Source organism: Palaemon carinicauda, chromosome 37 (genome assembly GCF_036898095.1).
Source record: "Palaemon carinicauda isolate YSFRI2023 chromosome 37, ASM3689809v2, whole genome shotgun sequence".
In the NCBI taxonomy this organism is placed as follows: Eukaryota; Metazoa; Arthropoda; class Malacostraca; order Decapoda; family Palaemonidae; genus Palaemon; species Palaemon carinicauda.
The window spans coordinates 51,998,236-52,011,207 of NC_090761.1; the positions used below are offsets into that span (position 1 = coordinate 51,998,236).

Sequence of the window (12,972 nt, forward strand, 5' to 3'; positions counted from 1 at the left end):
GATGTTTGGAGTCGCAAAAAGAGATAGGATAAAAATGATCTTATTAAAGGAAACGTTAAAGTGGTCAAGTTATCAAAGAAGGTTCAGGAAAAAAACTAGTAAACCTTAATATGACCAATCTATAGACCTTAATGGCTGGTAGAGAGCACTTCTTCCTGCGCCAGGGATGATATTTGCTGAGAGAGATTGACAAGTAACAAAATCAACACAGCGCAAACGAACAAAATTTATTTCCATAATCATCTGATGTTCCTATTAGTTCCCTTGAATTTATCCAAAATAAAAGTATTTTTGGTATAAGAAAGATTCCCTCGTGCTTCCAAATCTATCCCAGCACTCGTGTTTTCTGAAAACACTGCCACACACTTATTAAATTAAAGATTTCTGACCATAAAGGACCTAAAACAAGGGTTGATTCCTTATTTAACCACTTCTCTAACAGGAGATAATGCAAAATTGCACACCACCCTTCCCAGGAAGATTCTATGGAAAGAAAGATGTCCGTAATCCTTATTTCCAAGCACACTCAATAAGTTAAACGATGAGGATCATTCCACTAGTAGAAGATAATTTCCATCTATAATTCATAGATACTAGGTACATTGAGATGCAAATAGTCCAGATCAAAGGTCCTGTTGCAATGTCGATCGAGGTGAACCTGGAAATACTTCCTCTTTGGGCGACTCAAAGAAACAAGTTTATCTAAAGTAATCAGTCCTTAAAAACCTCATCCACATCCAGACCAACATATTGTTCTTTCCCTTGCCTCTATTACTCATAAGTAACCTTAAACCTTTAAAAATGTTGTTCATGAGCACTCAAGTAAATGGAGGAATATAAGAATTCAGCTGCCAGTCTAGTCTTCTATCTTGAAATCCAGTGGTCACAATGAGCACACTGCAAGGATTACATAATTGGTGGTTATGAAGTAATTAAGAGCAAGGTTCCTGAGAGGTCATCACCTGTATAATAAACTATGAACTTTCAGAATCATACTAACTAGTACTTGAAGAGTTATCCTAAGGTTTGAAACAAGACACATTAACTTTTTAGCATTGCCTTTAGCAAAAACTCATGGCCTTCCTTAAATTCACAAAGAAAGTAAAAATAATAAAAAGAAAAAGTTCACTAATATCAAACCAAGGAAGCTCAAAAGCATCTCGTGTGGGATTTCAACATCAACTAACTTGGACTTTTCTGGATTTTCCCATGCACTAAATGTTAATCAATTTTTATGTTTGAGCAATGAAAGTGATTGGCTAAGGGTATCTGCTGAACATTCCTCACAACAATAAAACAAAATCCTGTGGCTGTGCTGGCATCCATTCACAGTGTCACTTTCACCAATATTTCACTGCAATTGCAGAAAATCCCTCTTAAAACATTAAATAACCTAAAAGAAAAAAAAATTGGATTGTGGACATATCAAAGTGTGAAGCATGTAAATGCGTTGAGACAACTGAAAAGGCAAAGGAACTTTGATGTACCCCACCTACACTTGCCAACAAACTTTATGTTAAATCCATACTTTACTAAATGGGAAGGCATCTTGCAAGAAAAGTAAACACATTTTTTGATTCAGGACAGACATTGGCATTTAAATAACTTTGATAAAGAAGCAATATGAGCATCAGAAGACTTTCACAGAAATGATTTACCCAAGTGAGCTACCAAGAAACAAAGATTTTAAAAAAAATAAGGAATGGGTAAGAACTAAACCCAAAACTTCAACTACAAAAAACACAAAATCTATATTCTACTAAGAAAAAACAATGCAAATTCATGTATAAGTATGCAAAACTTCAAGCAAAAAATACTTCAGTTTAAACCTTTTCACTAATATAACACTTGATTATGTCAAAGGTGAATTTGTAATGGAGTAAGATTGTATGGAATTTTACATGATCAAATCAGACAAATAAGTATACAGTAGTGAAAAATTCAAACTAATATAATTATGATAGTCAACATGCAAAGAATGAGGTTAGTGTAGTACTTACGAAAAAAGTCTTTCATGATTGAGTGCTGTGGCAAAACGTGGTTGAACATATGACCATGCACCCATGTTTTTGTGTTCTTCCTGTGCAAAAACAAGGTCTGCTCCTGGATATTTCATACACTCAAGCTTCACTAGGTCATATGGGAAAGGTGCAATCTGTTGGTAAGAAAATCAATAACTCAATATGAAAGTAACAGTTTTGGTTGAATACTGTATAATGTATTAATGGTTATTACAATGCAACAACCAAATTTAATAACTACAACCATTTTTCTTTCAAACTCAAATTTCCATAAAATAAAGTTGGATCAACAAACCTTTCATTATTTCAACTTAGGGAACCCATGCATCTCTAATTGCTCTCAAAGCTTTAGCCTACACACGACACATTAAGATACAACAAAATAGACAATCCAATAAGCATGATCATGGAACTGCAACAGACGCCTTTTTTTTCTTCTTTCACTCTTCAATTTCAGCATTCACATTAACACTCCCTTTTGACATTGAGAATCAATCCTTGAAGTTTTCATAATTCTTGTATAAAGCCACTTTAATGTACTCAATAAGCCAATGTCCATCCTTATTCCTATTTGGTATTCTCATAACCTTGATAATATTTATCACCACATTTCCAACCTTCACTTCCAGCTTAAGTTTTTTTTTTTTTTTTCAGTTACATGATAATCAGATATACCTCCAAGCAGTTCACCTTACACCATTATAATCACGACCTTGCTCTTTCTTCTACTCTGAACAAGCACAATCATACAAATTCATACTTAACCCTTTGCTTCCTCCTAAGTACAGTATAGTATTCTTGTTTTCACCACAACTAACCTCTTACATTATCCACCAAAACCAGTCAGGCATACAGTAGATTCACTCCTAAAGTTTCTTCTATTTTTTTCCAATCATGCCTAACAGTCACAAAATTTTTGGATGATGCACTCAAAACCTTCTCCATTATTTAAATACATGAAGTTGTTCCATCATAATCAAACCAAGAATATTATCGCTCCATTCTCTGACCAAATTTTCTCTTTATTTAAAACAGAAACAACTGTTCATCCTGCACGACATGCAAAACTCTCCTGCTGAGATTAATGCAAAAAAGATTTCTTTAAGAGTTTCTTATTACCACTAACTGGTAATAATGGATGTTTAAGGATATCAATTTGCTGCCGACAGAAAAAAAGGGAATCATGAGACCCAGCTCCTAAGGCCAGGAGGGTGGTGCTTTTACTTAGGAGGGCATCAGTCCAACACATCCAATAATGGCAAACATCTTTGGCAGCATTTGTGATTAAGTGGTATAAAGCCAACTAAAAAAAACCTGATCTTCCTTCGACAACAGATATTTAAGTCTCGCATATGTTTGACCCACCTGTTCCATGATTGGATTGTATTGGATTTATAATTATAGGTTACATAAATCTGTGAGCCCCTTCAGGATTTCATGAAGGGGCTCTTGGAGAAACTGACATCAACAGCAACCAATAAAGCAATGCCTCAGCTTTCTTAAGGCAATAATTAACCACAGATAAACCAAATTTCAAGGTCTTCAATCATCAGACCTAGAAAACACTGGGTGCCAGGTATACCTGCAAGATAGTCATATCTGACCAACCCAGTCAGGATAATTTCAAGTAAACATGAGTTATTTTACCCATGAAAGGATGGACAGAGATAGGAATAAAATTTGTGACAACAATTTGTCAATGTGTTACAAATTCCATTTCCTTAACAATCTTGACTCAAATTATAACTAATTAGCAATGGAACATTTAGTTGAAAGCGAGAGAGAGAGAAAATTAAGGAGATGCAGCAGGTCACAAGGTTTCTATATAGCTTTATTCTTAGTTCGGAGGCGACAAATGGTTAGTACAATATTAACTAACAATTTCAACTTGAAAAACTATTTTCAGCATACACCCTTCAGGAGCAAGAAGGCAGTGACAATGGAGCAGTCAATCAATATGGACAAAATCCAGGAATTCATAGGTCTCAAGGAAGTTTACTGTCACATTTTGGTCTGTGTGTCTTCAAGCCAATACTTTAAATTTGTGTGCAAGGAAACTATTCAAGTCCAAGTCTGGTAGTTGCTCTGAAAATTTTCACCCAGATTTTACCACTGTTGGCTGCCTGATATAAGACTTTGGAGAAATTTGAACAATTAACTAGTGATGACAGTAATGGTTTGGGAGTCAGGCTGAACCTTGATAGGCCTGGAAACTTGTGCCAGTGTTAGGCCTCCCATTTTCAACCAGGGCTACATGATCAAGTCCTTCATCCAATTAAACAAGATCAAATCTCATTCAACAGTTACAGTATTGAGTCCAACAGCCTAATTGTAACAGTTCCTGATTGGCCAGCTTGTATAACTTGAGAAGTTCCACAAAGCCACTTCACAGACATCCTTCCATTATAGATAGTCCTAATAGTCTACCTTGGATGAGGCTTCTCATACAGTTCCATAGCATGACGTTTCACAAACCAGTCATCTTTCACCTTTTTATCTAGATACCAGTGAGCAAAGACAATGACATACTTTTCACAAGATGCTGCCACAGCCTTGTCCCAATCCTACGAAACCTCTACCACCAAAGTATACCAGTGAAGGTTGTGGTAGCCTAGATAGAAGACAATCTTTAGGCCCTAAGTTTGCACTGCACTTACAACAGGATAGTTTTCATTAGTCCACAACTTTTTTGTTCCTTTGAGTTAGGGATGGTGGTTTAGAGGGGCTCTATAGGTTTACCTGCTAAGTCACCAGCAGGTATTATCTTGTCCTAGCTCAGGTGGAGTGGGAGCTTGGGCACTGATCATGTGTGTGTATGTTTAGTCTCTAGAACATTCTGTTACTATTTTAGCTTGTAAGTCAGCAAGTGTTACTCCAATCAACTATACAACTTAAGTGGTTGCTGTCTTCTTAAAACTTATAGCACCAAACATTGGTTTTTACAGGTTGTTGAACTTCTAGGAACAGGTAAGACTGCTTCTCTGGACTTGAAGACCCTAATACACTTTTTTCTTCTTCAGAAAATAGTGCCCTACAAAGTAACTTATACCTCCTAAGTGGGACTTCTCTTTGGCTCTCAGAAGTCTTATCAGTGGACCACATGAACATCTTCAAGAGTCCTCCCTTCTGGACCTCACACTGAAGAGTATCTTAGCTTTTGCAACCTCTAGACATATCAGAAAGTTGAATGGTTTATGGGGGCAGAGATGCAAATGCCACATTGGTCTTTTTTTTCAATCTAGATAGATACTAATGAAATCAGTACTCCAGCTCCACTTGATATTATAATAACCCAATATCATCAAAAGCTAAACAGAGGAACTGCTACTTTCTTCAGTCCAGGCCATTAATCAAGGGTTAAGACATCTATGAAATGACAACTAACCTTCCCTGTGCATAAGCCAACAGACAAAGCATGGGTCCAGGATCTTACACAATGTACTTGGATTATACAATCTTTGAGCATAAAACAGCATAAAGCAATTTTTCTTTGCTTTTATAAGAATGTTAAAATTCATGAAAATACATGAATAACAAATGCACCCTTATTGACAATCTTGGACCCTTTATTTACAAATACGGAATAACTAGAGAAAATGCTAGGAAAATAAGCATATTTGAGCCTAGAGAGAAAAGACAAAAGTAACAGTATTCAGTTATATAACACCAAATACTGTACAGGAAAAGTATTCATGGTCATATTGTATAAAACCAAGTACAGAAAAGTATTCACACCTGTACAACAACCAATATTCAAGACAAAACATTAAGGATTGAAGATTCACTTATATACTGTAACAGTATCAATTCCAACTATGGTGAGAGTATTGTAGTTAATATATATTTCTTTTCAGGTAGACAAAAAAATGTCTAGGGTTGTTCAGGACTACAAACGAAGAGTAAGTTTAATTGTCAAGTCTCTATATAAACTCTATATGTGCAAAAATTACCATGATTAGAAAGTTGTAAACTACGCACCTGTTCAATTCTTGCAACAGCTATTTTGTCTTCCAGGTTAGCATCTTTGCGTGCAGCTACAAGGTCATAATACACTTTACCAGAGCAGAAGACTACTCTTTTGACATTTTCACAATTTTGAGAAGCTGGACCTGTTTCCGGAATCACTCTGCAAATAAATTTTAGTTAATAGTACTTCTAATGTTTGTACTTACTGTTTTTTTCTAAAAAAAAAAAAAAAAAAAAAAAAAAAATATACTAAATTTCTTATTTTTGATGCTACATTATAATAATGAAAATATTGTATTGTTTTCTTAACCTGAAGAAGATATAAATACCATTTGACTTGTGCAAAAAGGAGATAAATGATAATTACCACTTCTTTACACAGTACATCAAATAACTCATAATACATGAAAAATTACAGGAAATTTCATACCTTGTAATACAGTTTAAGTACACGAGGTAAAATCCAAATTGAAATAAAATGAGAATTCTCACCTTTGGAATTCTGATTTTTCATTCATTTCATCAAAAGATGATTTAGCTTCTGGATGCCTGAGAAGTGACTTGGGGGTCATCAAAATCAAGGGTTTACGGAAAGGAAGAGCAATCTGTCGCCGTAAAATGTGGAAATAGCTTGCAGGAGTGGAGCAGTTGGCAATCTGTTACATAATAATATACAAATTAAACAGAGCATGTAAAAAATTTCAAGTTACAATAATTATGAAAGCTTTGGTGTATCTATCAATCTAAGTTTCACAGACTGTAGTCATATAGTTAAATGTTACTTAGTTCAACTGCACACAAATTCAAGAAAATTGACACTTACAATCCAGTTAATATCAGAAAGCTGACGAATAGCAAAGTCCTCAGAGAAAGCAGGCAATATATCAGGATCATCTGCTGTCATCTGAAGGAATCGTTCGAGTCGTGCACTTGAGTGTTCAGGTCCCTGATAAAAATAAATCATTAAGTAAAATTGACAAACAACTTTTATGTCTCTCATAACAGCTGGCCCAAAAGTATTTTTCTTATTAAATATATATTATGCAGCTAACAAAAATTCATGCAAAATTTCCATCAGGGATTTGTTTCCAATAGCTGATATTCTTTATTTGTTTTAAACAGAAAAATTAAAATATATTTAAATGTAAAGGTTGTTCAGCTCTGTCTGCATTATTAATGCAATTGTCATCAATACAAGGCAAAATGCCAAACTAGTTGGAAAAGTAAAATTATGTTAAGCCCAAAGCGGCCCACACATGCTCAAATTTTTGGTCCAATTTTTTTTATGTCAAATTATTTGACATGAATTTGATCGTGTGTGGCGTAATTTGATGGCCTAAAAGGTTTGATGTCAAATTTTTTACTGATCTGATTTCAGTAGATATTTTTTGAGACAACGTCAAATAATTTGTGTGTGTGGTACCTAGCAATAATTTGCGCAAATTAGTTAGTGATTAGACAATCTGAGGAGGACGTGCGCGGCTCATCGTCATCATGGCTCCAACAAAACATGAAAAGAAATTTCTTCTTGAGCTTATTGATGTTTATAGATGTTTACCACAACTTTGGAACATTAAAAGTGACTGTTATAGTGACAGAAATAAAAAAAAAGATATGGCATATGAGACTCTTCTACAGAAATTCCATGATTATTATCCGGAAGGGACGAAGGAGGAGCTGACGAAGAAAATAAACTCACTGCGGACGAGCTTCCGAAAAGAATAAAAAAAAAAAATAAAAGACTCAAGCAGATCTGGAACAGGAGCAGATGAAATGCGAAGAAAGTTCTTGAAAACCTCAGGTTCACTAATTCTCAGTTCATTTAATAAAGGAGCATGACCAAATCGTTCATGACACAAATACCATTGCTGGGCCCACTTTAGTCTCTTTCGTTTCTGTGTGCTCTTCAACGCTAAGCCAAGAGCCAACGCTGTATATGCATCCATGATGACACTCGGGAGCAAAATGAAAATTTGATGAGAAGTTTGAGTGTGTAGGGCGAACGTCAAACCGTCAAATAATTTGACATAAAAAATTTGACCAAAAATATGAGCGTGTGTGGGCCGCTTAAGGGTACTCATAGGGAGAAGCCCAGCAAAGAAAGAGAAACTTAGAAATAATAAATAAGCTATGAATGAGATTTAACATTTTGAATAGTTAACCTCTAAATTTCTGTAACATTAAATTTATCATTCATAAAAAGACTATAAAATAGTTAAAAGTCAAACTCACCATGCCTTCCATGCCATGTGGAAGTAGCAAGACTAAACCAGACTGGCGAATCCATTTTGACTGGCCAGATGATATGAACTGATCAATGATACACTGAGCAGTATTGTTGAAATCACCAAACTGTGCCTCCCATATCACAAGGGCATTTGGATTTGTCATTGAAAAGCCAAGTTCAAAACCAAGTACGGCATATTCAGAGAGAGAAGAGTTGCATACAGTGTATGGGGCCTGATCTGGATACAAGTTTGCTAGGATGTTGTACTGCGACTTGTCAACCTGAGCAAAGGAAAGATAAAAGATTTATTATTACATTACTAAGTAATCTAGAAATCTAGGTACTGTATTCTAGAAATGAAGCACAAACTAAGTAGGAATAAAAGGAGATAAGTATATTTCATTTAGATTTAAAAAATAGCAATCTTCAACTTTCATGGCACTAAAGCAATGGTTATTGAAAAAAAAAAACCAGGCGCAAACAGAAATACGTGAGTCTCCTCAATCAATCAAGCAGCACACCATTCAGCAATTCAATATGACCACCAAATTAGCTACCCCATGAAGTGCAGTGAAGCAGATCTTATGCTATGTCACTTCCATCACCTGCGGCCCTGATTTCTCTTCTTTAATCTAACCCTTGGTTTCCCTTTACATAGCTGTCCAACATTCTATATTAAAATACTTTCCCTCCATTCTTTAAAAACAACTCTCTATTCAAACTGCCAGTATAGAACTGAAACTTAATTAGGCCACTCCATATATTATGGTTTACATAATAAACTCTACCAGGCTCAACCATTCAACTCAAGAGAGAATAACTAATAAAATTAATATAAAGCTAGTGCACATTTACAAACAAAATGAATTACAGAATATTAGGAAATATTCTTAACCAATCTTATTCTTAAGCATGTATAGATACGTTCTGTAATGGGTAAGCATAACACACTACGCTTATAACAAACTTACGTATTAGCACACGAACTGGCTCAACATCCCAATCTATGCAACTTTATAAATTTATAGAAACCACTACTACCAAATGTAATAGCTAATGACACAGCAACTTACTATTGAATACATCAAGGAGGAATGATTTGAATAAAACTGAAGAAAAATGAGAAAGTTTGTCAATTAACATAAAACCTTTACTCTCCTGTAATGAAAATAGATAAATATCTTAAAAGAAAAAGAATTGTGGACTCATTTATCTTACCAAACTTCAAGTGTAACAAAAATCTTACGCATATGACCTCATTATATTTTCAAAATATAAAACTCTTCACAATAATTCTACCACAAAATTGTGAAATAAAGTTATAAAAGATCTTACTTACTGTTACCCCATTCTTTTTATAGATCTCACCCAAATTATCTTAGTCTATAATAAAAGTTAATCAAACCCCAAAATGTACTATTATCAAATGCAGAAATCTTAGTAATCAAATAGAAAAAGCTGAATTACAATTTGAGGGAAGTGTAAAACTCAATTTTACTGTTAGATCAGCAAATATTCCATCAAGTATACGTTTTTATTTCAAAATTTCAACGTACCATATAAAAAAAACATGGAAAAATAATCTAAACTTATTACGTAGCATAAAAAGATCTACAAAGTGTCTAGCAAATTGCGATTAACAAGTAGCACTCATACTAGAGAAAAATATTTTGGTAAATGGTGAATTTTTGGCAAAGCTTGTAAGCAAATGAAAATAAGCAATTTTCATGTTACTATGTGGATAGTGAAGCCAGCATTTAAGGGCAATCTCAACACTGTATACACCGAACCTAATAGGATGTATTAAAAATGCTCAGGATTGCCGTAGACAGTAACACAAGTATTACCACTTCTCAATATGCATAAAAACCTTATCCTACTAATGAGGGTAGCTAAAGGTAAGATTTAGGAACAAAGTAGTTTGTCCCATGTCATTTCCCTCAAAAGATAGTTACGGGCCTGATGTTTGTCATTCCTTGTCCTAAAGCCAATTAAATACTAACCATATTTTCTATCTTATTTATATTTCTGCAAAGTAAATGCAGACGAAACTGCATTTCTTTGAAGAGAATCTTTAGATTACAATCATAAAATGGCCCTTTCCCTCTAATGAAATTTAGTGGTACATGATCAACTTAATGCCAAGCAAAAATGCTACTTAAATTACAAAAAAATTAAGTAATATGAAACTTGCAACATGCAATACAGGCAAATTAAACATCACCAAATAAAACTAGAAAAAGCTAGGTATTGAGTGTAATATCACAAGTTACAATATCAATCATGCTTCAATTGGATATAACAATTGTACAATTACATTCAGATATGAGACTATTTCTATAATTTCACAAGGTAAGGTTAAAAAGAAATACAGTAAAACCTAGTTAAGATGAACAGTATTGTATTTAGAAATGTACATATCTGGAATCACCACTAGAAATAAGGGAGTATCCTAGTGTAATTGATAAAAATTGAAATGCATGAGAGTTCAATTGTCTTTTTTCTTATTTTATAAATAATTTACTATTATTCAAGAACAAAGATATATTCTTATTAGGATTTCAATAAGTACAATTGGTATAAAAAACTAGGTGTTCCAAAACTAGGCTCTAGTTTCTCAAGATGGTGCTTAATGCTATTTTTGTTATTCAAAGATTTCTTCCCTTCAACTCTACTTTACCTTCCTAGTTTTCTGATTTTATTTTTTCCAACTCCATATTTTCTGCCAACCATTTATTTTTGTAATTTTATTAATCATACTGCCTTGTATCCATGAAAAATAATAAACAATGAAATAACTATGAACCTTCATTTTTTGTAGAGAGAAATATCTTTTGAATGGTTTCACCACGAGGATGAGCATTATCTCGTCAAGGCCCTCCTGTTTTGGGAGTAGGTCCTTGGGTTACAACCGTCTCATCTTGTGACGATTCATGGATATGACATTTTCAGTAAGCTATTAAGAAAATGTGTTTTAACCTTTGATAGTTGGCTCGTTATGAAAGGCTGGACTAGCTTGCCCAAGAGTGGCGGAACAATATGCCGTTTGTTAGTGGCAGAAGAAAACAGAATAACACGGTGCCCTCAACTGCTTTTACTGCGCCATTCTAGCTAATCATTGCTTCTGTGCTTGTGCAGATGCAGTTCTCAATTGCCCTTTCCTCTCCTTTTTTGGTTACTTTTCCCTGTAACTTTTTGTCCATCATGGCTCCAAGGTATAAGGTAAATATTGATGGCAGTGCATCATAGAAAAAAAAGTCATCACCATGGAAGTGCTGGACAATGCCACTGATCAACCATCCCATTTTTAATGACCAATACAAATATCATGATGGTTCACCTTTCATTCAATACCACTACCTTCAGCACCCTATTGACCAAGGTGTCACTGCCTCTTCCAAGGTCGACTACTTTTGAAGGATATTTACAATGGAGATTTATAAAGCAACTGAGAACAATGAATTAACTCTAAAAGGACTTCTGGAAGCCATACAACATCCTTTCAGCAATGAATAATAATGCTAATGCTTGGACTGAAATGAAGCAGAAAAACTTGGATGGTGTGTTGGAAAAAACTGTCACACCCCATATTTTAATGATTTCCATGGCTTTGAGGAGGCAATTACAGTAACTTGTCACCAAGAAGATTGTCTGACTTGTCACCAAGATGGTTGCTAAACTGAGTAATCACCTTGATTTAGAGTTACCTTCTGAGGACCTCATTCAACTGGGGAAGCAGATAATTGAAGGATGGGGAAGACATACCAACCCCAGAGTCCCCGAGATTTACAATAATGAACATATCTGAAGCTTTTTCATTATTATTATTATCATTATTACTAGCCAAGCTACAACCCTAGTTGGAAAAGCAAGATGCTATAAGCCCAAGGGCTCCAATAGGGAAAAATAGCCCAGTGAGGAAAGGAAATAAGGAAATAAATAAAGGAGGACAATAAATTAACGATCAATCATTCTAAAAACAGTAAAAGCGTCAAAACTGATATGTCCTTTATAAACTATTAACAACGTCAAAAACAGACATGTCATATATAAACTATAAAAAGACTCATGTCAGACTGGTCAACATAAAAACATTTGCTCCAACTTTGAACTTTTGAAGTTCTACTGATTCAACTACCTGATTAGGAAGATCATTCCACAACTTGGTAACAGCTGGAATAAAACTTCTTGAATATTGTGTAGTATTGAGCCTCATGATGGAGAAGGCTTGGCTATTAGAATTAACTGCCTGCCTAGTATTACGAACAGGATAGAATTGTCTAGGTGCAATAAGATGTACCAAGAGGTACTGGATTTTCTAGAGAAGAGTGTAAATTTCCAAACTACTGTATACTGGAAAGCTACTTTGAGAAGGGGGAGGTTCCTGTAACATATCCTGTAGCCTTTAACTCAGCTGCTTCTTCACTTCTTCCAAATCTTTGTAATTTCTGGCTCACCAGCCAAAGTACCTTCTTCAGGTTCTCCACACCCACACCTGATTCAGCACTATACAGGTTCTTCAGACTCAAAGACAGCCCAGTATCTCAAGCACCTTCACCTGTTTTTCTCAACTCGCCCATTTCTCCAGCACCTTCTACAAGTGTGCCACTGATTTACCTACATATGTATCTTCTGAGCCTGAAGTTCTCAAGACTTGCTTGGCTAGTATCTCCAGCACTTCCTGCAGGTTCTGCCTCTCCAGCTTCTACCATTAAACCTGTCTCTCTACCCATTGTTAACTACATCCACTGGAAATCT

At 34.9% G+C, this 12,972-nt stretch overlaps 1 protein-coding gene across 4 annotated transcripts in view; it reads right to left on the reverse strand.

Annotated features, from left to right (window-relative positions):
* The window catches only part of Ogdh (oxoglutarate dehydrogenase Nc73EF), a 110,036-nt gene that overhangs the window by 19,107 nt on the left and 77,957 nt on the right, over positions 1–12,972 (reverse strand). For all 4 annotated transcript variants that reach the window (XM_068361213.1, XM_068361216.1, XM_068361214.1 and 1 more), the window contains 5 exons: positions 8,220–8,495; positions 6,811–6,933; positions 6,480–6,643; positions 6,000–6,147; positions 2,001–2,155 (listed from right to left, as the gene is read on the reverse strand). In XM_068361213.1, the coding sequence (XP_068217314.1) occupies positions 2,001–2,155; positions 6,000–6,147; positions 6,480–6,643; positions 6,811–6,933; positions 8,220–8,495 (866 nt within the window). The remainder of the gene's footprint in view (positions 1–2,000; positions 2,156–5,999; positions 6,148–6,479; positions 6,644–6,810; positions 6,934–8,219; positions 8,496–12,972) is intronic.